The 27,398-nt window shown below is 42.9% G+C and overlaps 1 protein-coding gene across 1 annotated transcript; it reads left to right on the plus strand.

The window, feature by feature from the left end:
* Positions 1–10,780: 10,780 nt before the first annotated feature.
* MYC (MYC proto-oncogene, bHLH transcription factor) lies at positions 10,781–16,302 on the plus strand. Its single transcript, XM_027845513.1, has 3 exons — positions 10,781–11,416; positions 13,362–14,154; positions 15,433–16,302. The coding sequence occupies exons 2-3, from the start codon at positions 13,371–13,373 to the stop codon at positions 15,993–15,995; spliced, it is 1,347 nt and encodes a 448-aa protein (XP_027701314.1). The 5' UTR covers positions 10,781–11,416; positions 13,362–13,370; the 3' UTR covers positions 15,996–16,302.
* Positions 16,303–27,398: the final 11,096 nt, after the last annotated feature.

Consider the following 27,398-nt stretch of genomic DNA (forward strand, 5'->3'; position numbering starts at 1 on the left):
GAGAACATTGTATACAGTAACAGCAATATTGTTTTTGGAACAACTTTGAGTGAATAAGTCATTTAGACTATTATAAGTACCAAATTAACTACAAAGGACATATGAAGGAAGATACTACCTGCATCTAGAGAAAGAATTGATGAATAGAAGTATGTATAGAAATATGTATATATATGTATATATATATATATGCACTCATATACATAATGGGTTAATGGTAGTCATCTAGGGGGGAGGAAAGAAAAAAATAGAAAAAAATTTACATGATAACTTGACTATATATTTAAAAAGAATAGCAAAATATATATAATATATTTACCATTTCATGTACAATCTTTTTTTATTATTCTATGTTTTGGAAATGTTTGTTTTATACAATAAGTTAAAAATAAATTTAAAAAAATTTTTTTAAAAGATATGCAATCTTCTACATCCATGGACCTCCCAGTATTGTAAAGGAGTGGGAGGGAGGGGGAAAGGTATGTTTTCCGTATCTCTTCTCTGGAACCATTACAATTGCTTTTAGATATTAAAATTCTACATGTGTGGCACTAATTGTTACTATTAATTTTACTACCAGTAGAAAAGTATTTATCTTATGCTTAACATTAAAATCTTTATTACTACGACTAATAATAATGCTAGGCGTTTCTTACTAGAGCTATGGGAATGTCCAGAATTTTGCCATGTATTTCCTCATTCTAGAATGAGCACTGTCATTTTCAAAATTAGATATTTATCAACCATCTCCAGGGTAAAAAGGCACAAAAAGGCATAAAGTATGGCCCCTGACCTCAAAGGGCTTACAATTTAGGTGGGGATATAGGACAAACACAGAGAGAGATAAGTAAACAACTGTACTGTGCTACTGGCAGGATTCATAAGGACCAAGTTAATGGTTTAGAAAGTTAGTGCTAGCCAGGTTTCAGGGGAAGGGAAAGCTTGCCATGACTTTTCTGGGGCAGTCAGGAAAGACTTCAGAGAAGCCAAACTTTGAAGAAAGAAATTAATTTCACTAAGTGGACAGGAGAGGAGGACACATGGAAAAGGGGAATAGCATCAACAAAGAGACAGAACCAGAAAATGTCTATGAACCATTCAGGAAACAATAAATATAGCTATTTGGGTATAATAGAGGGGCAGTATTAGGGATCTGTGGGAGATGAAACAAGCCAGATTGGGTTCACTTAGTATTGCAAACAATGGGGAGCCTCTGAAGATTTTTTGAGCAAAGAGGTAATGTAAAAAGCAGTGGCATGTTGTAAGTGCCATGTAAGTGTTAGATATTATCATCATTATTATTTGAGGCATTAGTATGACATCTATCTATAGAATGGAACTGAGCAAGGAGAGATATCAGTACTGGAACAAAGTGAGACTAGTTAGAGTCCAGGAGTGGGGAACCTGAGGCCTCGAGGCCACATGTGGCCCTCTAGGTCCTCAAGTGTGGCCCCCATTTGGATTCAGTCAAAGGGCCACACTTGAGGACTTAGAGGGCTATATGTGGTCTCGAGGCTGAGGGTTCCCCACACCTGATTCAGACTAATGCAAAACAATATCTAAGCATGACAGCCTGGAATAGGGTGGTAGCAGTGAGAGCAGGAAGTCAAGGACGGATATGGCAGGATTTGATGACTGACTAGACACAGAGGAGGACAGTCTAGGGTGATTCCAAGTGCTTGGGCCTGGATGACTGAGAGAGTGATGCTAACGTACCAGAGATGGACAGAAACTGAGAAGTCTAAAGAGACACCCACTGCTTGAGCTGAATGTGGTGAGATTTGAAGAAGGCAGTCTCCATTACTTTAGTCTTTTGAAGAGAAGAAAGTATCAGTCAAGTTGCTTCAGTAATCTGGACCTTGGGTTCCATAGTTGTAAAAGGAAGGAGTTGAACCAGAGGTGTTCTAAGGTCCCTTCCAGACCTATAATTCTATGACTTCACTACTGAGTAGGTCCATTTCTCCCATTACTCAGGGTGAGACCTCCCTCTATCCTTCTCAATTTCTTTTAGGAACCAAGATACCAAATATGGTTCCAGTTTCTTTTAAATAATCTTGGTCTTCTTTCCTACTGATACTTCAATGACTTTCCATACCTGTTGAACTTCTTTAATTCCCCAGATCCTAACCCATAGTGGTTATTTCCACTTAATTTTTTTTTTTTTAGGCAATTGGGGTTGTGACTTTCCCAGGGTCACACAGCTAGTAAGTGTCAAGTGTTTGGTATGAGGTCAGATTTGAACTCAGGTCCTCCTGACTTCGGGGTCAGTGCTCTATCTACCACGCCACCTAGCTGCCCCTGGTTATTTCCATTGAGAAGGTAGAGCTGTTCATAAAATGCTGGACTTGGAATCAGGAAGACCTGAGTTCAAATCCTGCCTCAGATACTAACTGTATGGCTCTGGGCAAGTCACATAATAATAATTAAAATAATAATAATAATAGCTAGTATTTATATAACACTTACTATGTACCAGCCACTGTGCTAAGTGCTTTACAAATATCACATTTTTTTAAAACATCAGAACAGTTCGTTACTGAACTAAGAAGATCAGCAGTTTTTCAAAGTCATTCCTTCCCAACCCTAAACAGGTTGTAATGGAATATTGTTGTGCCTTAAGAAAATATGAAAGAGGGGCAGTTAGGTGGCACAGTGGATACAGCTCCAGCCTTGAAGTCAGGAGGACCTGAGTTCAAATGTGACCTCAGATACTTGACACTTACTAGCTGTGTGACCCTGGACAAGTCACTTAACCCCAATTGCCTCACCAAAAATAGAAGAAAAAAAAAGAAAAAAAAAAACAGAAAATATGAAAGAGATCATTTCAGATAATCCTGAACTGATACAAAGCGACGTGAGCAAAACCAGAACAATTTATATAAAAGAAAACAACATTGTATAGAAAAATAATTTTGAAGTCAAATCCTGGATGAGCTACAAGAAATACCCTGACCTACTTCCTAGGTAGAGTTATGACAACGTTGTTTGTATTCTAGATGAACTAATTGTGACTAGAACAATAGTTTGGTAAAAGAAAGTTAAATCACAAAATAATAATAATCATAATAATTTTGAAAGACTTGGAGAACTGCGATCAATGTGTGACAAACCATGACTCCAGAGAAACCATGATTGCCCATCTCGTGACAAACAGAGGTGATGGATTCAAGGTAAAGAAAGAGGTATACTTTCGATCATGGTCACTGAATGGATTTGTTTGGCTTGACCAAGTATATCTGTTACATGGGCCTTTTTTTGTGCCTCAAAACAATCCTGAGAAGTAGATGCTATTATTATCATCTCCGTTTTACATACAGATGAGAAAACTGAGGCAGACAGAGGCTAAATGACTTGCCCTGGGTCACATAGTTAGTAAGCATCTGAGGCTGGATTGTTCCTGACTTCAGGACCAGCACTCTCTCCACAGTGCCACCTAGCTGCCTCTTTTAGCTTCGGTGTGCCTCAGTCTCCTAATATGTAAAATGAGCATAATAATAGCACCCACTTTACAGGGTTGTTGTGATGATTAAATGAGATGATATTTGCAAAGCACTTCACAAATCTTAAATCTCTATATCAATGTTAATTATTACTAACTATAGAGGCAGCAATAGTCCTTGGAAAGGCTTGGATGTGTTCCACTTATGGACATTGCCCCAGGAGAGGCACTAAGCTATGGCATCAAGAACACTGGATTTGGACGCCATTGCACCTAGGTTGGAGTCTCAGCTCTGCCACTTACAACCTGTGTGACTTTGTGCTAGTCACTAAGTCTGTCTTGGGATTTCAATTACCACACAAGCAAAATTTGAGTTAGATGGGATGGTTTCTAAAGTATCTAACAGGCCTTAAAAGGAGGCTGAGTTCAAAGAAATGAATGAAGTAAAGATGTTTGGCATAAAACAGAGAAGATTTCATGGGGACACAGTAGCTAGAGCTAATTAAAAGTGGAATGGGCAGCCCATTGGGAAGAAATGAGATCTCCATTGTGGGAAGCTCTCAAGCAAAGACTGGATGACCATGTCTGGTTAGCTGCAGGGAGACATCTTGTTCAGGATTGAGTTACACTTCATGACCACAAAAGTCCCTTTCAACCTCAAGACCTAGACTGTGGGGGAAAGATGAAACTTTAAATTATTTCAGCTTAAGGATACAGTGGGACATTTAAGTGGAGATAATAGAACCAACAATTGAAAATGTGTATTAGGAATTTAGAAGGGAGGTCCTGGAGGGTACAAATATGGGAGTTATCTGAATAGACATGATGATTAAAATTGAGAAAATGGATGAGATCAACAAATGAAAGTGCATTCTATTCCATCTGTGTATCCCCAATGTCTAATACAGAGCCTTTCGTGAGAAGCCACTTCATATTTATTGAAGTGAATGGAAAGATTGAAAAGGAGAGGAAAAACAGATGACTGAGAAATGAACCTTGGGGAACACCCACACTTAGTGAGAAAGAAGAAAGTGGGACTAGCAAAGGAAAGGGGGTGGGGACAGGAACAGACTGAGATGTAGGAGGAAACCAGGAAAGACAGTGTCCCAGGAGCCAAGGGAAGAGAGGGTCATCAATAGTTTTAGGTACAGCAGAGAGGTCAAGGAGAACGGAAACGAAGCCTGGGCTACTGAAATTGGTCATTAAAAGCACATGAATGACTTCTGATAGAATAGAGTGGAAGACAAATTGCAGTGGGTAAAAAAATGGATGGATGGCAAGTGGAGGCAATGAGTTTCCCAGAAGTGTAACTTTGAAAGGGAAGAAAGATAGGACCAGGAGTGAACTCCTGGCTTCCACAGAAAAATAAAAGGGCCAAATTTTTAAAATTATCGTCCAAATGGAATGTTTAAGCTCTAGAAGAGAGGATCTCCCCAAGTAAAACTTCTTAGCCTCCCTTAGGTCAATAAGGGGCTGTTGTCCTAGGACAGATGCTACCAAAATGAGCTGGAGGGAAGATCGGTCAGGGAAGTGAAGTGTGGATGCAACTGTGATTTGCTGAAGTTTGGCACTTAGCTAACAATAAACCAAGCCTTTGAAGAAGTTAAACAAAGGAGCCATTTGTCCACCCTGTTGGCTACAAAGTAAGACAAGACTGCAGTGGGAGACTGGGAAATAAAAGGAGGGGAATGCCAAGAATGAGAGGAGAAAAGACACTGCTTCCAGAGAAAAAGACTGGCTAGGCATTTCGCCTTGGAAGCGAATGGGTGAGAAAGGATACTGAATATACTTAATATATAACTTGAGAAAAGCAGGATCCCTGGGTATTTGGTTTGGGTTGGGTTGGGTTTTTTTTTTCCTAACCTACAGCATTTGCTGACTTTGGGGGGGGAGGAAGTCTTTTGGGTGCTTTTATTCATGTAGTATGCTAGCAATAAAAAAAAAATCATTAAAACTATGCTTTCCCTCCTCCCTCCTCCTTAACCTAAATATTCCCCCCGCCCTACACTACCAACACCCAAGCTGGCAGGTTGGTGTAATGAATAGAGCACTGAATTAGGAGTCAGACGATTCATGCTTTAGTCTAGGTTCTTCTACTTGGTCTCCTTAGTGATACCCCACCTTCCAACTCTAGGCATTTCCACTGGCTGTACCCCAACACCTGGAATTCTCTCCCTTCTCATCTGTCTTCTGACCTTTCTGGATTCTTTCAACTAAAGCAAGTCATTACCTTTCTCTGGAACTCTGTTTTCCTCCTCTGTAAAATGGGAGTGTGAAGAAATTTCTTGTTAGCACAGTGCCTGGTCCTGCAACCTGGGCAAGGTTCAGTGTCCTAGATAATTCTCTAAGACTATAAAAATTGCAAGAGAAAGTGTGGACTCCCATTGGTGGAAGGAATTCTTCTCTTGGAGAAAGTAAGTTATCTGCTTAGAGTTCTAGAACCAGAACTGGAACCCAAGTCTTCTGATTCCCAAGTCCAGGGCTCTTTCCACATTGACTGTTGCACAGATAAATGATTATTTCTAAGATATTGGAGGTAAGAATGTACTCAGTGGGGACAAAGTGTTCTCTTCTCATGAAGTAATGCAGTTTGGCTGTTTACTTTAGTCTTAACCCTATAGATAACAGCAAAGGTCAGCCTCTAGATTTCATAGTATTTGGAGCTGAAAGGGAACTTAGAAGGGGTCATCTAGTCCAAGCCTCTGATTTAACAGATAAGGAACTGAAGGCCCTGGGAGAGAAACTGCCTTAGCTAAATTCACAAAAGTAATCGGGTGCATCAAGCAGCATCTGAACTCGGGTCTTCTGATGCTATACCTTTCCACTGGACCATTTTATAGATGAGGAAGCTGAGGTAAGAGAATGTTTTGCCCAATGTCACACAGGCAATAAACAGCAGAGCTTCAATTAGAACTAAGGTCCTATAACTCCAAAGCCAATGTTCTGATCATTGCTCCACCTTTTGCCTTCCAAAGGCTCAAGAAGTACTCAGATGCTGCCGGCAACGATACCAGGACCCCCATGAACAAATGGGATCGGGTCTTCTCATACATGTGGGAAACCTAACAGCCTATCCATGTTTCATGACGGCTGACTGACTTCTAAAACCACCATTGGGATGAAGGCCGAAAACTAGAACATAAAGACTGTGGTTACTCAGCTATGTTGACATCTTCATTTTTAAAAAATCTTCAAAGCAGATTTTATTTGTATGTGTGTTTGTGTGGTTGTGACGTGGTTGAAAATGCCAAGTTCCTGTGGTAGATAGTGTGGCAAGCCCACTGAATTTGGGGGACCTGCATTCAAATTCTGTTTCTGCTACTTACTGTGATCTGGGACAAATGATTTCACTTCTCAAGCCTTCCATCTGTTCCTCTATGAAATGACAGGGTTGGATTAGATGAGCTCTAAGGCTTCTTCCATTTCTAAATCCTATAGCCCTAGAATGACCAGGTCAGACAACATCACACACACACACACACACACACACACACAGTCTCAATAAACTCCAATATAAAATCCTCTGCTTGGCATTCAAAGCCCTTCATAACTTGACCCCTCCTACCTTTCCAAGTCTTGATATACCTTACTTACCCTAAGGTACTCTTCCAGTCCAGTAACAATGGCCTCTCTGCTGTGTCTTGAACAAAATACTTCATCCTTCAACTCGGGCATTTTTATTGGCTGCCTCTTCATGCCTGGAATTTTCTCCCTCTTCATCTCCATATTCTGACCTTCCTGGCTTCCTTCAGGTCCTAGAGCAAATCCTGCCTTCTACAAGAAGGTGTTGCTGATTCTTAATGCTAGTGCCCTCTCTTCGAGACTTTCTTCAATGTATCCTATATATCATTTGTCCAATGTTGTTTTCATGTTGTCTGCCCCCAAACACTGTGAGTCTCTTGGATTCTCTTGCTTTTCTTTGTATCCCCAGCACTTAAGACAATGATTGGCATATAGTAGGTGTTTAATATATGCTTGTTGACTGGCTGACTGACCACCAATATAGAGAGCTACATTGGCTTTGGCCACTGTGAAATACAAAATTTTAGTCTTCTGACAAGGCTACAAATGACTACCAAGTCTTAGCCAAACTTACATCCTTCCTCTCACTAACCTCCACATACACCTTCTTCTGCCTCCCAGATCCCACCCTACTGAATTCTTCCTCCAAATTAAGTGACTCATCTTAAGTAATAAGAAGCAGACCCTTATCTTCCCCCAAAAAACACCTTTAAAATATAGTAATATATATGTACTTAAGCGGTGACAAATTTACTTTGGGCCTTTACAAATTCACAACTGTTTCAACAGTAATAATAATTCACATTTATATTCACTTTAAGACTATGGAAGCACCTTCCTCAAAACTTTCTGAAGTAGTGAGCCTAAGTATTACTATACCCATTATCTAAATGAAGAATCAAAGTTTCTGAGGAGTTCAATGCATAAGTCCCAGTTGCAACTAATACGGGTTTTCCTAAGACATTCATCCCTTAGGAGAGTCAAGGTAGTATAGTGCTTTAAAAATCCTATCTCATTTAATCCTCACAACTCTGAGAGGTAAGTTTCCACATTTTATGGAGAAGGAAACTGAGGCAGATAACAACAGTGAAGAGATTTGACCACGGTTACACCCACTAGTGTCTGAAACAGGATTTGAAATGAGGTCTTTCTGACTCCGTGTCTACCAGTTTGTCTAATGTGGTAGATTAGTTCCGTAAATAGGGTGCAGGTCCTATAGTCAATCTCACCTAAATTCAAATCCTGCCATGGACACCTCCTACTTGTATAACCCTAAGCAAGTCACTTAATCTCCCTGGGCATCAGTTTACTCATATATAAAATGAAGAGGATGGTTTAGATGACCTTACATTTGAAAACACCTTGAAGATGGGGGGGGGGGGGGGCCGGGGTGTGAACTGGAAGCAAGAAAAAGGAAACCAGGACAGAACTATAGTGACTGGGGGGTTGCATTTGGGGGAGGGGTTTATTGGGGGGATTTGGTGAGAAGGGGGGTGTCTCTCTCCATTGTTGTCCTGGATGCGTTGAAGGTGATGTTCCCATGGCATTGCATGGTCGAACGCATAGGAAAAGTTCCGAACAAGCAGCTGTGCCCACAGCGCCTGGCGTGCGTGCGTGCGTGCGTTTTCCACGCCTCCTACCTGGCCCACCGTGCTAGGGGCACAGTGATGGACATCGGCACCGGTGACTACTGATGGGTTAATTTTCACTACGTCTGATCCAGTTGGGTGGGTGTCTCTGAGCTACTTTTCCCTCTAGCGATTAATCTTTCTCTTCCTCTGCTCCCCGTACTGTCTGGAGGGGGTAGGTAGAAAGGGGGTGGAGGATCGGCCCTAACCTAGGAGCCAACAACTGGGGGTTCAGAAGAGCGAGGAGAGGCCTGCGTCAGCCGCCCCTCCCCCTCCCGGTTGGAATTTAAAAGCAGTCATCTTTGTCGCCAGTAGAGGGCACAATTACTTCACGTTAGCTCGCTGCTGGCTCCAAGAAAGAGAGGGTGTAGTCCTGGAGGGAGGGAGGGAGGGAGGGAGGGAGGGAGAACGCAGAGTCATAATGCTTTGCAGCATTCTTTGCATGAAGGGGTACTATAGTCTGGGTGTGTTTCTGCAGCAAACTGTCACTTTTGCATTTCTTAAATCCAGACTACAGCCCTCTCCTTTGGGGGAGGGGGGAGAGGAAGTAATTAATTTAGCAGCTGAACACCGATCTATAAGTTTAATTTAGGGAATAAAAAGCTCATAGTGCATAGACTGCCCCAAATATCCCTTTTCCTTTTCGGATGAGAAAGTTTGCTAAAAATTGCTGGGGTGAAGGGAGCGGAAGAAAAAGGTCGGTCCTGGTTAATCTTGATTCCAAGGTTCCCATGGGTTATTTACTGCCAGCTTCTTTATGAATAATCGATCGCCCACCCCTTCTTCCATTTTATATACTTTTCAAAGATTTAAGGCTTTGGGGGGTGGTTAAGTGGTTATTAAGTGGAAATTGCTACTTGAAATGCAGCCAATATTTAAATAACCCTAGCCCCCGCTAAGTGGAAAAGGAAGAAATAGGGGCGCCCCTTTGATGTTGGGGAAATGCATTTTGCTGGGAGAAGGGGGGCATTTGCAAAATCACAATATTAAGATGAAAGAAAGTTCCAGAGTGGAAAACATCAGAAATTGATAGGGTGACTTTTCCGGCAAGGAAAGAGTTAACGGTTTTGCCTTCTCACCCCTTCTTACCCCACCCCTGGGCCGCCTCTCAGCGCAGTACCCACAACCCATTCGACTGCTGGACAGGGGCTGTGTCCGCAGCTATCCGTCCGGTCCGGTCGTCCCCACCCTCCCAGTGCGCCTTCCTTTTCCCTCCTTTCCCTGGGAAACTGGGGCTTGGACCGGCAGACTCGCGCTACGCAGTGGTGCGCAGATAGGCTCTGCAATTCCTAAATAAACCCGAGGCTGAAACCAGTTCCTTCTAGGTGGGAGGCTGGGGGAAGGGAAAGATTCCAACTGAGGAGTCAATATTCTCCCTGGGCAGTCCTAGTTCTTGCTTACCTCCTCCCCTCCCACCCACTCCGCCCAGGTCCAGTGCCCATCCCCAGGAATTCGAGCTTGTCCCCAGGCCTCGGGTTGCTTTTTCCTCCGGATTGGTTTGGAGGCTCGGAGACGGGATCTGCTGCCTCCAGCCTGGCTATGCGGGGGGAAACTGTCCATCGATTGGAGAGGGTTCCCTAGGTCGGAGGCGCCGAATCGTTTTCTTTCATTATTGCAATGCACTTAGTCCATCGATTGAACAATAATGTATATTATTTTAATTCCTCCCTTCCACCTCCACGTTTAAATGCCACTTCTATCGTCATTCCCTAAATGTTCTCCTTTCCCGAGCCTTAGTAAGCTGCACATCCGAAATGAGACGTACATGGTGTGTCTGTGTACGTTTTGTGTTTTGCAAATCGTTCAAACTCAGCTGTTCTGCGGAGACAGTATGGAGCATGAATGAGAGGCATGAAATTTAAGGCAGGAAAATCTTAAGTGCTTCTGAATCGGAGAAAGAGAAAAGACAGACAGGAGGGAGAATTTTCACCTTTACACCAAGATGGGGGGGAAAAAAACGTTAATCATATCCATAGTATCATCCTTTTATACTATATGAGGCTTACTTATGGTAAGCCTGCGTTTCAACTCTACTGGCGAAATGGCCCCTCCCCTACTCTGTTCAATGCAGTGCAGTGGTGTAAAAAAAAAAAAAAAGGAAAGCGGAGGAAGAAAAAAAAAATCCCCTTCTTGCAAATCCCCGCCCACCTCTGCTTTATAATGCAAGGGTCTCTGGGGCGGAAGACCCCTTGGCAGCAATTCTCAGCTTGGACTCCAAGTCTGCAGCGGCGCCCCCCAGTCTAGCTCTTCCCCTGCTTTCTCCCCGTCCCTGACCTGACTGGGGCTAGCTTTCCCGGTCTATTTGCAGTGGCTACGGCCACAGGGGCAGAAGCTCCGGCTCCTCCTCCTGGATCTCTCCCGTACTAGGGAAGCCTGAGTTTGGCGGGAAAGATAGGCGGATGGATCTGGCCTTGGTGGTATAAAAAGTCCGATTTTAGAAGCTTTATCTGACTCTCTCCAGTAATACAGGAGAGTGGCATAGAATAGGAGAGCAAAGGAGAGACAGACAGGGGAGCGAAGAGAGAGGGGAGCGCTGAGAGTGAGAAGGGGGATCGTCTCTTTCTACCAGCCTCTCTCCCCCCCTTCTCTACCCCTCCCTCTTATCCCCGCCCGCTCCCCCCTTCTGCCGCTGACTGCTGCAACGAAGAAACTTTGTATTGCATTGAGACTCGAATACTTTGCATTGGAACTTACAATACAGGAGAAAGACTCCGGCTGAGGAGAGTGGATTTTGCCTCTGTACTGATACACTTCAGTCCTCTCTCCTTAAAGGCGATTCACCCCTGCCGAAGAAGACTTGAATCCCCCTCGACTGGCTGAATTCCTGGTAAGTACGAGAACATATTTTATTTTTATTTTTTAAATTTTTTGAAAATATTTCGCTAATGACGAATCCGTGCCTGATTTTTTTTGGGGGGGGGATAGGGGTGCTTTTTCACCCTCTTCTCCCTTGTCTTTCCTCCGGTGACACTTTGGGGAAGAGTGATCCTATTGAAGCAGGAGGGTGGCGGGGAGAACCCAAAGCAAGATTTGGGGTGAATTGTCAAGATGAAGGAGACAGTCGAAGTAGCGGGTGTGTGTGTGTGTGTGTGTGTGTGTGTGTGTGTGTGTGTGTGTGTGTGTGTGTGTTGCATTCCTGATCGTCTCGACATTTGGACATCTCTTGTGAATGTATAGAAGCAAGCTAGTTTGGGCCATTCCTGTCGTTTTTCGGTTTTTCTTGCACTCTCTTTTTTCCCCTTTTTTTCCTTTCTTTTTTTTTCCCCTTTTTTATCCCCCTTTGGTGTTGTTGGAGGGGACGGGTTGGGGAGTAATAGCTTTGGGCATAAAGCTCTTTCGCCTTCTACTTGGAATTACATATTGCGTCTGTGAGAGAAAGAGTGAGTGTGTGTGTGTGTGTGTGTGTGTGTGTGTAAAAAAAGAGAGAGAGTGCTTTGTGCAGCCTGACTCTTGCTGGGAGAAAGGAGGGTATTTAAATTTGGGCTTAGCGCATTTCTGACAGTCAGACAGATACTGCGGCTCTCCCCAGACCGGCAAATCCAAAACTACATTTAAAAACTCACCCACCTCCTCCTCCTCTCCCTCTCTCTCTCTCCTTAAGCACTTAGAACTCAGATCTTCTAAAAACGTGTCCAGAGACTTATTTAAAACAAACCGGGACGGGGAGTGGGGGGAGAAAGAAAGAGACGGCTTTTGGATGGATGAGAGGAGCTCCTGGAAATCATTTGCTCTGAGAAAAATCGGGTGAATCCCTTTCCCAGCCGACTCTTTTCATCCCGCCACCCCCGTGTTTCTCCCCCCACCCTTGCTTTTTCGACCTGGGAGGAAGGGGGAGACTTAGCGGGCTGAATGCTTTTCCAGAACAGCTGCTAACCCACTACCACCACCCCCCATGGGATGGTGGGGAGAAAGGACACCACCACCCCACATAATGCCAATGTTTTCCTTTTCTTTCTTTTTTTTTTTTAATTCTCTCGCCCCCCCCCCCCGGACTGCTCTGGGTGAAAAGCTGGGAAAGGGAGAGAAGCCGGCAAACGCTAGTTAGTGGTGGGGGGTATGGGAGGGGGGGTGTTGCAGTAAGGAGGCGGGGAAGAAGATCGGATAGGAGGAGGCGCCGGCGGGGGTAGGAGGAGGGGAGAAGCCGGCGAGAGCTGTAGTGGGAATGGGAAAGGGAGCTGAGGGGAGCCCCTTAGCCGGGGGCGGGGAGGAGGAGGAGGAGAGAGGCAAAGGAGGGAGGGAGAGGAGGAGGGGGCCGGAGATGCAGCTGCCAGCCCAGCCGCGCCTTTCTCCTTCTTCCTTCAGGTGGCGCAAAACTTTGCTTATACGGTTTTATTGGATCCCATTCCCGCCCCCGCCCCCGCCCCCCCCAACTCCCCGCCCCTAGTCCTCTGAAGGAGACGGGGGAGGATTTCGCCTTCCTGGAGTGTTAGGAACTGAATCCCCGGGGCTGGGCGCACCATTGTGGCCGCCCGGCGCCCGACGCAAACTGTTGCCACCCGCTGGATCTTGGCGCAAACTTAGCCGGGGTTAATTGGGGGAGAGCAGCTGACTTGGCGCTGCGACCGCAGCTCGCCGTGTATGTGCGTGAGCTGGGTTGTAGAGAAGGAGGCTTTATTTTATTCTATGCATTGTGTGTACTTTTTCCTTGGGGAGTGGAGGGTTTGCGCTCGTTGCGCTCTCCTTGGAAGCACAGCCTAGATTAACTCAGACTCTTGTTCTCTTCCTTGTGTGCTTCTTCCCCCTCCTTTGTGTGCGCCCCCTCCCCACTCCAGGCAGGCAAGATGCCCCTCAGTGCCGGCTCCCCTAGCAAAACCTACGACTACGATTATGATTCGGTGCAGCCCTATTTCTACTTCGAGGAAGAGGAAAACTTCTACCAGCAGCAGCAGCACAGCGAGCTGCAGCCACCGGCTCCCAGCGAGGATATCTGGAAGAAGTTCGAGCTGCTGCCCACGCCTCCCCTGTCGCCGAGCCGCCGCTCCAGCCTCTCCTCCTCGTCCTCATCCGCCGGCGGCGGGGGTGGAGGCGGAGGAGGAGGCGGCTCCGTGCCTTCTACTGCGGACCAGCTGGAGATGGTGACTGAGCTGCTCGGGGGAGACATGGTCAACCAGAGTTTCATCTGCGACCCGGACGACGAGTCCTTCGTCAAGTCCATCATCATTCATGACTGCATGTGGAGCGGCTTCTCAGCTGCGGCCAAGCTGGTTTCTGAAAAGCTTGCCTCCTACCAGGCGACTCGAAAAGACAGCTCCTGGGCCCCCCGGCACAGCGCGCCGCCAACGCACAGCCTCTACTTGCAAGACATGCACACCGCGGCCTCCGAGTGCATTGACCCCTCCGTGGTCTTCCCCTACCCGCTCAGTGAAAGTAGCTCGCCCAAGCGATGTACTTCCCCGGTTTCCTCTTCCTCCTTCTCCACATCCTCCACCTCCTCCTCCATGATGTCCTCGGTGGCTTCCTCCCCCCGGTCCAGCCCGGAGCCCCTGGCACTCTGTGAGGACACACCACCTACCACAAGCAGCAGCAGCAGCAGTAGCAGCAGCAGCAGCAGCAGCAGCGACTCTGGTAAGCTGAACTACTTTCCCCGGGACTGGGCTTGATGGCCTTTGCCTGTGGTAACTAGATTTGCCCTGGGGTCAGTTAAGATGACCCTGTTTATTACCTGGCCCTGAGAGTGTCTACCTGTGGACCCCCTAACGTTCTTCAATGCCCTTATAACTTCAGTTTGACAACACTTTAAAGAAAGTTGGAAGGAAAAGAAATTTTGAAGGTTACATCTAGGTAAAATGGAACACTCCCTTTCTAAACCCAGGACCATTTTTGGTCTGCCTTCCACTCCTACCTGACTTATCTTTCAACCCTCCTCAAGCTTATTCAGTTCCCTAATGCATTTTAAATACTATCCTGGGATAAGCAAAGAAGGTTCTGAAAGGGGAGAGGTAATCACCCTTTTCTATTGTCTTAATAAATTATTCCCTTTCCCTTCCCGCAACACTAATTCTGCCCTCCTTTGAACCTTTGGGATTGTAAGGGTTAAGGGGGGGAGGGGCAGCAGTCTGGGTGGTGCTAGTGAAAGTGACTAAAGTTTGAATGGGCTGGGAAGTTGGGATATTCTCAGCCTATTTCGAAAACTTGAGAAAGCAGTTCAGTGCCAACACTGGTCTTTTTTTTTTTCCCTCCCCACTCAGAACTTTTGGCATAATTGCCAGGTTTTTTTTTTTCCATTTTCCACTTCCCGTAAAGTAGGGAGGTGCTGTTATCATTTGCACTGCCCAAAGGGTGCTTCATAAAGTCCCCTTAAAATAGGAGGTGCTGAGAATGCTTTGCTTTGGGTGTGTCCAAAGCCTCATTAAGTCTTAGGTAAGAATTGGCATCGTTGTCGTATTCTGGTAAATTGTAATTTTCTTGCCTCTGCTGTAACCCCCTATTGTCATTCTTGGCCTTCCCTTGCTGAAAATCCTTTTTAGTCATTGATCCTTAATCTCTACCTTTACCCCCATCCTCCTTTCTTTGTCTGTTATCAAGTTTGGCAGTATCCACAAAGTTCACCTACCAAATACTGCACCTTGGCTGCTTTTCCTGGGGCAGTCAGACCCTTTTAAAAAACATCATAGTTAAGAGGTAATGGGGAGAGAAGAGGATGAATGAGCCTTTAGAAGACATGACATGATCCTTGTATTCTCTTTGTGGGCTATATGCTCCCTTATTTATAGAGAATTCCACTTTCAAATAATGAATTAATTTTGGATTTGAGCTCAACCAAGGTGCTTTCACATCTGTTATTTCATTATGGTCATTGGGAAGAAATTGTTAACCAAATGATTTCTATTTGTTGTCTTGCAGAAGAAGAACAAGAGGATGAGGAAGAGATTGATGTCGTTACAGTGGAAAAGAGGCAGCCGTCTACGAGAAGATCCGAATCAGGCTCCCACACAGCTGGAGGCCACAGTAAACCTCCCCACAGCCCCCTAGTCTTGAAGAGGTGTCACGTCCCCACACATCAGCACAACTATGCTGCACCCCCCTCCACAAAGAAAGACTATCCCTCTGCTAAGAGGATTAAGTTGGACAGTGGCAGAATTCTCAAACAAATTAGCAACAACCGAAAATGTGCCAGCCCCAGGTCCTCAGACACGGAAGAGAATGACAAGAGGAGGACGCACAATGTCTTAGAGCGCCAGCGGAGAAACGAACTAAAGTTAAGCTTCTTCGCCTTGCGAGACCAGATCCCCGAGTTAGAGAACAATGAGAAGGCGCCCAAAGTTGTCATCCTCAAAAAGGCCACAGCTTATATCATATCTATCCAGGCAGAAGAGCAAAAATTGTCCACAGAGAGTGAGCTGTTGAGGAAAGAACAGCTTCAGTTGAAACTCAAACTTGAACGGCTGCAGAACTCTTGTGCATAAGTTATAAGGGCGGGTGGGATCTTTTCTAATTTGTTTTCACAAAGACTCATTTAAAGGTTCATCCTGTAGAAGGCAAAAATTAATTAAGTATGAACAGTTTTGCCATTGCATGACATGCAACTACACAACCTTGGCCAAATTTTTGAACTGAAAAGTTTGACCATAACCTCTAAACTGCCTCAGTTTGTGCATAAAGAACACTTTTTTTATGCTTAAGTTCCCTCCTCCATGTATTATATCGATTGTTTTTTTTTATTTAAGTACATTTTCCTTTTTAAAATTGATTTTGATATTGCGTTTTAGAAAAAAATAAATATTTGGCAAATATAATTTCGCCAAATCCTGAGTAGCTTTTTTTGCTGTTTTCCTGTATTTTCGCTATTGATATAAGTACCTTGGCCTACTAATTAGGAATCTGGAGATCTGGGTTTGAAGTGGAAGTGGGTGGGAGGAAGGAGAGGATAAAGTGAGATTGTATTCAAAGGTTTCCTCTATTTGAACTACTTTAGTATTCTTTTCTGAAATGGGTCAAAACATAAGAGACCTTGGTTCTCAGGGCTAGAAGAACACTTCCTCACAGCTGATCCAGGATGAAATCAGCTGGTCAAGATGAGTTTTAGTGATCTGACAAAGAGAGTAGCAGAGTCTAAAGTAGAGCTTGAAGGGACCTCCTTGAAGTGCTGAAACTTTAAGTGAAAAGAGTTCCTACAATTTAGTTAGTAAAAAATACATGCAGAGTTTATATAAACACCCAAAAGATCCATCCTAGGTATATTCTATTGCCTAAGCAATCTTCTGAGTGAGGAGTTGCAGTAACTGATACAATTGAGGTTTTGAAGCACTTCTGATGATGGCTAGAAAACAGCAAAACAAAAAACCTACTACGTAAGTATCAAGTTTAAAAGATTCACGTGAGAAAACTAATGGCATTCGTCTGAGTTCAATCCAACCCCTGGCTTTTGCCACTAAAGCCAGGGGTGTTACTTTAGGTAAGTTACTTAACCTTTTCTGGTCCTCAGTTTCCTCATCTCTAAATCTAGAGGATTACCTAGGTAACCTCTTAAGGTTAAAAATTTCTGGCTTTTAACTTTAATCTGAAATTCCACATCTCAGGGCTCACTTAATGTCATTGACAGTTCTAGGAATTCCAGAGTTGGAGAAGATTTCAGTATTGACACTTAGAACAGCCCATACATATACATGAAAAAGCATCTTCTTTAGGACAAGAGGACATAAATGTCATCCAACCCAGCCTTTGCCTGAAGACCTCAAATGAGGGAAACCCAGTAAGTAAGCACTTAATGTTGGTTGAATGAATACATTTCTAATCATTTTAGTGACTAACAATCAGGATGTTTTTAGCATTCAAACCTTTTGTGTCAACTGTCCTCACTACCTATGGTTCATTAATTGTCTGTAAGTGAGTTCTCATTGATTCAGGAAGTAAGGTTGAGCCTAACAAAAAACAGGGTTAGTAGAGTCAACTTTACTTGAAAGTAATGACTTCTAAAAAGAAAAACATACCCACCTCCCCAAACACACCTATGGTATTTAGATTGGTTTAGCTCTTTGAATGCTCATTAAGGATCTAAAGACATTTACATCTCTGCACTCCTCAGTTTTCTTCCCTTTAAAAAGGGATTTGGCACCAGTCCTGGAGTATGTACCCAAGTTCAAATCCCGCCCCAGTCACTTACTAGCTATGTGATCCTGGGCAAATCGCTTAACCCCAATGGCCTCTATATAAATAAATATGGTCAAATGAGGGATTTGAACTAGATAATCTAGTCTTCATTCCATATGAGTGATAATATCAAATTCTGGAGGTTCCCCTTTCACCCAATCAATCACATTTATTAAGTGCTAGACACTTGTGCCATAAGTACTGTTTCTCTATGGCCTAGTCACCCTTATTTCCCAAGACTACTATTTCTTGACTTTTAAGTGCCTACTATGTGCTAAGTACTGTGCTAAGTACTGTTTCTCCATGGCCTAGCCACCCTTATCTCCCAAGACAACTGTTTCTTGACTTTTAAATGCCTACTGTGTGCTAAGCACTATTCCAAAGTTGGAGAAGTACTTTATCCATACAAGTCTATTTCTCTATGGCCTAGCCACTGTTATCTCCTAAGGCAACTGTTTCTTGACTTTCAGTTTTATCTTCAACCTTGCTTCTTTTTTTGTCAATCAAGCAAACAAGCATTTATTAAGTTCCTACTATGTCCCAGGCGCCAGTGCTAGATGACAATCACCTTTCTCCTTGCTCAAATAGATGACTACAATCCATCCTTTCCTGGTTTCATAACATCCTTCAAACCTTTTAATACTTTTTCCTGAACTCTCTCCTTCCAGTCATTGATCCTGGTCACCAATGAAGGTTCCACGTCACACTTCAGTTTGAAAGATAGCTTGGTACCATGGGAAAAAAAAGCACTGGATTCGAAGTCAAATCTCCTTTTCTGCTTCATGTCAAATGTATTAACCTCTCCTTTTCTTCATGCAAAATGAGGGAGGGTTGGACTAGGTGACCTCTGAGGTTGAAATTCAGCTCTAAATTTGGTATATTTTTAATTCAAAGGGCATCATCACTGATAGATTCTCTCTAAGCAATTTTAAGTGTCTAAACTAGGGACATAGCCTTACCTTACAATTTGCCTGGTTCCTCCCCTGTGTTGGCTTGGAGATAAAACAAAGGTGCCCCAGTATGAAAGTGAGCAGGGGTCACCTTTTTATCATTGACTGAGGACTAGCAAATAAAATGGGGAAAATTTCTCACTAGGAAAACTACTTCTTCCCAAGCCATCAGGAAAACACTTGGTGGAAATAGAACTTGGCTCTGTTAATTGTGGGGAAGTGTTCCAATTTCCTAATAAGCCTATCTTTATTTTACCCAATTAGGGAATGGTCTGACTACAGGCCAGGTGCCAACTTCTTACCAGAAGGGCAAGGCTGACTTTGACCATAATACAAACTGGCCCTTAAAACCACTCCAGAGTCCCAGGGGTTTATAGGCATTGTGAAATCCTTTGTGTGTGACCACAATCAAGAACTGAAGGGCTGGGCAGGGAAAGAGTCGGAGGGGAGGGAGATAGAGGGGAAGCTAAGAGAGAGTTAAAATGACTTTGTACACCTTGTGGAATAGCTTGGAAATTAATGGCATACCCCAGGGGGATTCCTGAGCCAGTCTGGCCTAGTGATGGAATGTGTAAAAAGGGAGGAAGTTTTGGAGGGGTTTTGTTTGGGTTTTTTGCTGCTGTTTTGGAGAAACAAGATTAACACCATTTTCCAAAAAGAATTAACTTATTAAACAGTTTTCACAATGCCTCCTGAAGGCAATTCATTCCCCTGGAATTATATGAGTTTCTCCCCATTTTGGACAGTTTTCCATGTTTAAGTAAGAGAAGAGAATAGGAAATGGGACACAGGAATTTATAGTGTGTACTTCTTGGGTGAAAAAGAGAAAATAGTTGGGCTGGAGGTAGGTATTCCCTGAAGGGAGGATTCAGTAGCCTGTAATTGACCCTGTCATTAACATACATATATCCACATTTCTCTCATCCTGTGCAACTCCTGTCTATGTCTTTGTCTGAATCCTTCGTAGAGCTGCCCAAAGTGCTAGAGGCCTTCTTCAAGTTCATTTAATATTTCATGAATAGTTCACATTTCTAGTGGGGGAGAAAACATTAATAACTAGGTGCATACAAGTTCAACCACCTTTTTTTTAAATAGATACAAAGTTTACTAACCGGAAAGAAATGTCAAATAACTGATTTTAAAAAATTAGAATCTATTAAGTGCAAACAAATTGCCAAGAGATCAGATAAGGGAAGAGTAAGTAGAATTTTTTGGTTCAGTAAAACAAAACCTTTCTGGCCAAGGAATAAAATATTCTGCATCCCAGAGTTTGCAGGTTTGTAGCTGCTGCTGTTTTTGTTCATAGACAGCACAGGCTCAATCTCCATTTAAGGTTGTAGAACATTCTATGAAGTTGCCACAAATGGGATGGCTATCCTAAGGAGGACAAGGAGAAATAAATGAGACAAGAGTGAAAAGAAGAACTGGCCACAAAAACCATGGATAGCCTCCCACACACACACCCTACCCTGCCCCCTCTAAAGAGCAGCCCTTGAGTAGGAAGGTGAGGAATATTCTATCCAGTGAAATAAAATTGGGGTATATGAATATCATTGAGTAGTATTTGAAACGACACTTAGTAATTCATAAAAATTTAGGAAGACTTGTGTGGATCAAGGCTTCAATTAGCAGGCTTCTATTAAGCATCTAGTATGTGTCGGGCATTGTGCTAGGCACTGGACATCCAAAGACAAAAATTAAATAGGTCTTGCCTTTGAGGAACTTATATCCTATCAGGAGAGACATCATGTACCTATATAGGCAGAGATAACAAATACGGGGTAATTATGTTGGGGGAATAGCAGCCATCAGGATCAGAAAAGGCTTTTTGTAGAAGATGAAATGAGGTGAATCTCCAAAGAAACTAGGGATTCAGAAAGATGGGGGTAAAGAGGCAGCAAATTCCAGGCCTGGGGGATGACCATCAAAAAGGAGAGTGGAATGTATAATCAATATCATATTGCTTGTCCTCTCAATTGGTAGAGGAGAGGCAATAGGGAGGAAGAGAATTTGGAACTCAAAAAATTATTAAATGAATGTTTTAAAATGTTTATATGAAATTGGGAAATGTTTAATGAAATAAAAAGTATTTTTAATTTTTTTTAAATGGAGAATGGAGAGATGGAATGTTCTATATGAAGAACAGTAAGGTTGGTTTGGTTAGTCAATAGAATGAATGAAAGGGAATAATATATAAGACTGGGAAGGTAGGTTAGATTCAACTTTTGAAAGGCTTTAAATGCCAGAGGAGTTTATCTGTTCCTAGAAGTTCCTGGCGAGTTTCTAAAGGTTATAGAGTATGGGAATGAAACAGTCAAACCTTTGCTTTAAGAAAATCACTTTGGTAGCTGTGTGAAACATAAATGAATGAAAAAAAATGTTTAAGAAATTCTGACCATGTTTCTCATACTATTCCTGTGGCCAAGATTAACAGTATATTCAGATGGAACTAGAAATCATTCAATGACTAGACCCAAAGACTAGTTATTAATGTCAACCATGAAACGGGTTTCTAGCAGAGATCCAGGTATCTAATCAACTTTGTGCAATGTAATATGTTTTCAGTGATGTGCATAAGGATGTAGATGGAATGATTATCACAATTTCATCTAATACAAAGATAGAAGGGATAGCTAACACTAGATGGAAGAGTCAGGATTCAAAAAAATCTTGATGCCCTGGAACATTGGACTGAATTGAATAAAGTGAAATCAAATTGAGTTCAGTTGTTTTTCAGTCCTGTCTAACTCTTCATGACCCCATTCAGGGTTTTCTTGGCAAAGATACCAGAGTGGCTTGCCATTTCCTTCTCCAGCTCATTTTACAGATGAGAAAGTGAGGCAAACAGGGTTAAGTGTCTTGCCCAGGGTCACATAGCTAATAAGTGTCTGAGTCTGGATTTGGAAAATGAGTCTTCTTGATTCCAGGCCCAGCACTCTATCCACTGTACCACCTAGCTGCCCCTAAACCACCTAAATCAAATAGGGGGAAATGAAAAGTCTTACACTTGGGTTCAAAAAATCAATTTCATATGTATACAATGGGGAATGCTTGGCTAGGCAGTAATTCACATGAAAAAGATCTGGGCAGGGGTTGACTCATACTGTTCTATAAGTTCAACATGAGCCACTAGTGGGTGATATGGAAGTTAGGGATAAATAGTGAACAGGACTAGAGCAGTAGAGTTCTTCTGTGCTACGCACTGGTCAGAAAAACATCTTCAGCTATTATGTCCTGGTTGACATATTTAAGGAAGTACACCAAAAAGATCAAAAGTATCTGGAAGATGACCAGTATGGGGAAGAGCCTCAAGATCGTATCATATGAAGTTTAATGGAAGAAAATGGGGATGTTTGCCTGGAGAAAAGAAGATTCAGGAAGGAGCATGACAGTTGCTTAAATAATTTGAAAGGCTTCCATATGGAAGGGGATTTAGACTTGCTGTCTGGTCGCACAGGACCATAGCAATGAATAGAAGTCACAAAGAGGGAGACTTCATTGCAATACATGGAAAAAAATTCCTAACAATCAAAGCTATCACTAAGTGGAATGAGCTGCCCTGGGGTATAGTGGGTTCTCCTTTGTCAGAGGGATTAGATACCAATATCTTAGAGGGGATTCTTGTTTGGCTTGCACTACATAACTTCTAAGATCTCTTCCAACTCTAAGGGTCTATGAATCTGTGGTTCACTGGGTTATAGGTTCCAAGTATATATTGAATTCTAAAATATTACAGAGGTAATGGATTCCCTGTCTGATGCAGGAACCCTACCTTCTGCAGCTTCACTGGGCAATGATCATTCAGCTTTTGCTTGAACACCTAGCAAAAAGTCTGGACTATTTCATATGAGCAAGTCATTAGCAGAAGCAGTGACCTTCTTCACCCTCATGCCACGGGGATGCTTTCCAGGAGCACTGCAAAAGATAGGGAACCGGTTATTGGGGACTGGGTAAAAAGTCAGTGGCCAAATTGTGTCATACCCTACTACTTTCATGAATATCAGTCTCCCCCAAGTAGAATGTAAGTTCTTTGAGAATAGGAACTGAATTTAATTGTCTTTGGATTCATATCCAGCATTTAACACAATGACTTACACTAGTAGGGCTTAATAGATACATGTAGACTTGTTTTGTATTGCACAGTAGAAGAAAACATCTAAGAGAAAATTAATACAAATGAAACTGTTGCCGAGTGTTTTGGGGAAAGGACTGACCATAGAATCATAGGCCTATATGTCTAGAGTTGGAAGGGACCTCAGAAGACAACTAGTCTAACTCTCTCATCTTACAGGTGAGGGAACTGAGACCCAGGGATTTTAAGTGACTTGTCCAAGATCACACAGATAGTAATAGCAAAAGTGGGATTTAAACTCAAATCCTCTGACTTCAGAACCATTATTCTTTCTGTATTCTTTCTACCATACCATCACTGCAAAAGGGCTTAACCTTAACTTTAAATGATTACAATGTTGTCCCAAGACTTTTCTTTGAGTTCTAGACTGGACTCAAGTTGGCACTGAGAGAGACCTCCCAGAGTTGACCAGTCCCTCTGACCTATGCCAAGATGCTCCTCACATCCCCAGGATGCTCTGGGGATGTAGTATCTCTCCCGGGTGAAGAAGTATGATGACTTTCACCTGGATATTTGACTGGCTGTTTTAGACATGGAGTCAGAGGCCCTAAGACCCCCTCTATCAGTTGCTTGGGACTCCAAAACGTCAAGAGGTCCTGCCCATTAAACTTTTCAAAAACCAGTTTTAGGTACTTTGAACCTCTATACAAAGCTCCTTGTGTGACATTGGAAAGATCCCAGGAGAGGCACTGGAGAAACTTTTCATGAGTTGTGGGAACCTATCCAAGACCTAATAGTACCACAGTGTGAGGAATTCGGAGACAGCCCTGACCCACATCTTTGCATCTCAGCCCACCTAAACCGCCACATGCTTTGCTTAGGCCTGACCTGATTCCTAGGGTTATTTTTTCAGGGGTGAGGCAGTCCCCTCTCCCTCTTCTCAACAGACCAGTCTGTCATTTTTCTGACCTCACAAATCTCCCTCCCCTCTTGTAGAGAGCAAGCAGCCTTTTCCACAATAAATTTGGATGTCTCAGAATGCCTCTCTTCCTCAGCTGTGACTGTTAGACTGTGGGAGCCCTCAAATTGACTCTTTCACATGAATCAGTGTTTTTGAAACCCCTTTCTGTTTTCCTCTCTATTTAGGAGGTGAGCTATGGGAGGGGAGGGGGTACAGGGAGGGGTGAGGGAGGGGTCTGTACTTTCAAATAAATTGAAATATATTTCTTATTTAGACAAAACAGATGAAAGCAACTCTCCTTACTGCTGACCACCTACTTTTACTCACATTTCTCTGGGCTCCAGAAGGCAGTACCATTTCTGATATTCAGAATTGAAGAAATTTCTCCTCATGGGTCAGAGTAGGCTAATTTTATTTAACAAATAAAATTCAACAGAAAAAAATTATGTATCGTTGATACTTTCTGTTTTTTACATCAGAAGCATTTCCTGATAGACTCTTCTACCATCTAACCTTGCCCTAAAACAAAGAGAAAAAAAAGTTAAGGATAGAACAACCACATCTGATAATGCACACAGCATTCTGATCTCAAAGTTCCCTCCCCTACCCCCCCACCTTTCTATCAAGAAGAAGAAAGTGTGTTTCATTTGCTGTTTTGTAGGACCAAGATGGGTTATTGCAATTAATTTGAATTTGAAATAATTATTAAGTTCCTACTATGCATTAGGCACTATGCTAGGTGATAGAGATAACAAAGATGAAAATGTACGTTATCTCTGACCTCAGAGAGCTTATGATCTATTAGAGGGGAAAAGACATGTGAACAGGTTGATATGATAGATGGAAGAGTATGGTAGATGCAAAGAAAAGATCCGGACAGTGTTTCAAGAAAATGTGAGGAAGGAAAGATAATTTTCATCTGAGAGAGTCAGGAAAGGCTTCATGGAGGAGATGACACTGTTTTTTATTTACATGGCTTGTTTTGTTTGTTTGTTTTTGGAAGCAGCTTTTTAGATAGGCTTCAAAGAGAAAGAAGGATTTCAAAGGCAGGGATGTGAGGAGAGCACTTTCTAGGCACAGGGGAAAACCTACACAAAAGCACAAAGGAGGGAGGGTACAGAACACTATAAAGGAACTTCCTTAAAATCTCAGTTTGGCTGGAACCTTGAGTATATGAAGGATGGTTCTACAAAGTAGGTCTGAAAAGGTAAGAGAGTCACTATACAGTGTCTTAAATGCTAGGTTTTGGAATATGTATGTTATCCTATACTGGTCAATGGGCAGCCACAGACAGTTCTTGAGCTGGAAAGGAATGTGGTCAGAGGTGCACTGGCAAGATTATATAATCATACAAGTCATTCAGAAAACCCTCATGATTTTAATTAGATAAGGGTTCATGGAGTAGATGTAAACAGCTGGGTCTTGAAGGACCAGCAGAATTTAGAGCAGCAGAGGGGAAGTGAGAAGTCATTCCAACAATGGGACTCATGGCAAATCATTGACCTATGCCTTAGTTTCCTCATCTATAAAACTGGGCTTCTAATACCTGCATTACTTCCCATATGTGGTTATTACAAGGATTGAATGAGATAAATTATTTAAGTGGTTCATAATTTGCTGTTTGTTAAGTTCAGAATAAAAAGATTTTTTTAATCAGTCCATAAGCTCTAACATGGTATGCACATCTTAGGAAATCTTCCAGGTGGGAGGGTGGGAAATGGATAGCTCTTTGTGAAGTATGCCTCAAAAACTCCTATTGGTGGGTATAGCAATGGCTACAGAACAATCAGGACACCGAGGGAGCTTGGGTCTCTGTCTGTCTCTGTATATCTATCTTTCTGTTTCTGTCTCTATCTCTCCCTTTCTCTCCTCTCTCTTTTTTCACTACCCTCCCCTCTTCCCCTCCTTCAGATTCCTTGATTTGTGTCATCCTTTTCCCCAACCCTTTCCAAATCCCTTGAATCCCTTGCTCTGGGTCCTGATTTCACGAAAATATTTGATCTTTCTGTTGAAACAACCCCATTTTAGTTCTGATAACTTGACTACAGAGAGAGACACCCAGGCTCACTCTCTTTTGTCGAACTGAAGTGAGCTTGCTTAATGTTGTTCATTCTTCATTCTTGAAGAGGACCAATGACGTTAAGAGGATGATGTCTAGATTGAAAGTGAATTGGATTTAAGTGAGGCAGAGCTGTGCAAAGTCATCAGCCTCACTCTCTCCTCCAGAGCCATCAGAGTCCAGTGGCAAGACGTAAGTCAAGATGACCAATGATGACCCAGGATGCGATGGGAGACCTTGGCCTTTTTAACTCTTGCTTGACAGGGAGAGAGAGGAAGACTGCAGCAAAGGCTTTTTTCATTTCTTCATGCATTTAGAGGTTAGACCTTATAGTGCCCACACTTACCATATGCTTCTCTAATGTGATGCTCATTTTCAATTCTTTTCATCCAAACGCTTCACTCTACTCACTCAGCTTAGTTCAGGCTCTCATCATTTCCAGGCTAGATTATTTCAATGGCCTCCTAATCGATATCCCTACCTCAAGTTTCTAATCACTCCAGTCTATCCCCCACACTGCTGGCAAAGTTAATTTCCCTTAAACACTGATCTAACCATGTGATTTCACTACTCCACCAACTCAAATGGCTGCCTACTGATTCTGGGATAAAGTATAAACCCTTCTGTTTAGCTTGTAAAGCCTTTGACAACCTGGACCCCACTTGTCTTTCCAATCTGATGTGATATTACTTCCAGCCTTCTTTCTGTTCCTCACACACTGCATTCAATTGCCATCTCTTTACCTTTGCCCCGATAGTCCTCCTGCCTGGAATTCACTCTGTCCTCACCTCTCCCTCATATTGTCCTGTCTCCTCCTTTAAAGTCACTCAAGAGTCCTTCCTGATCCTGTCCCCCCCACCAAAAAGTGCTAGTGCTGTCCTACTCAATTACTACATATTTAACTATTTTGTACATATTTGTATTTATTCACTACACATATACAAAAATATGTATACATGTATATGTATAAAAAAATATATATACATATATGCTGCCTATGTTTATAAAGATACCTGTCATCTTCCTATTCAAATGTAGGCTCCTTGTAGGTAGGGAATGTTCCATTCTATGCACTCATATCCCAAGCACCTATTAGCACAGTTCCTGACAAGGAGTAGGCACTTAATAAATGCTTGGTGACTGATTGGCGATTGGTTGATTAATTGATTCAATGCCTTGCAGCCATCTAACAACCAGAGAACTATCACATTTTAGAGCTGAAGAGAACTTAGATATTATCATGTTCAACCTCCTCCCTCATTTTACAGACCAGGAAATTGTGGCCTAGAGATGGGGAAGTCACTCACCCAAGGTCACAGAGACAGTGAGGGGCATATCTTCTAAATCCTAATTTTGAGCTTTTGTCCACTGTATCATACTGTCTGGCAGTTCTAATTCTGCTTCCCACCTTCTGACTGACCATAAACTATGTCAGAAAACCCCTCCTTCCTTCCTCTTCCTTACTACCTTCCTTTTCTCTTCCCCTTTGTCCTCTTCTCTTTAAAAAAAAAAATTCACCTCGTCTCCCAAACACCAATCCCATGGATGAGTGGATTAGTTCGGTTAGGAAGTGTTTATTTGTGTGCTCGTGTGTGAAATTCTGGTTTTTGTTTGTTTGTTTGCCCCACTCAAAGCCAAAGCCTCAGACTATCTTGACTTCCAGCTTTTGATATGCCA

Source organism: Vombatus ursinus, unplaced genomic scaffold (assembly GCF_900497805.2).
Source record: "Vombatus ursinus unplaced genomic scaffold, bare-nosed wombat genome assembly UNPS02014973.1, whole genome shotgun sequence".
In the NCBI taxonomy this organism is placed as follows: Eukaryota; Metazoa; Chordata; class Mammalia; order Diprotodontia; family Vombatidae; genus Vombatus; species Vombatus ursinus.

Excerpts from the sequence above, each read along its gene's own strand:
- MYC (XM_027845513.1), top strand. The coding sequence starts at position 13,371 with ATGCCCCTCAGTGCCGGCTCCCCTAGCAAAACCTACGACTACGATTAT. Across the intron at positions 14,155-15,432 it reads CAGCAGCAGCAGCGACTCTG|AAGAAGAACAAGAGGATGAG; the intron begins GTAAGCTGAACT and ends GTTGTCTTGCAG.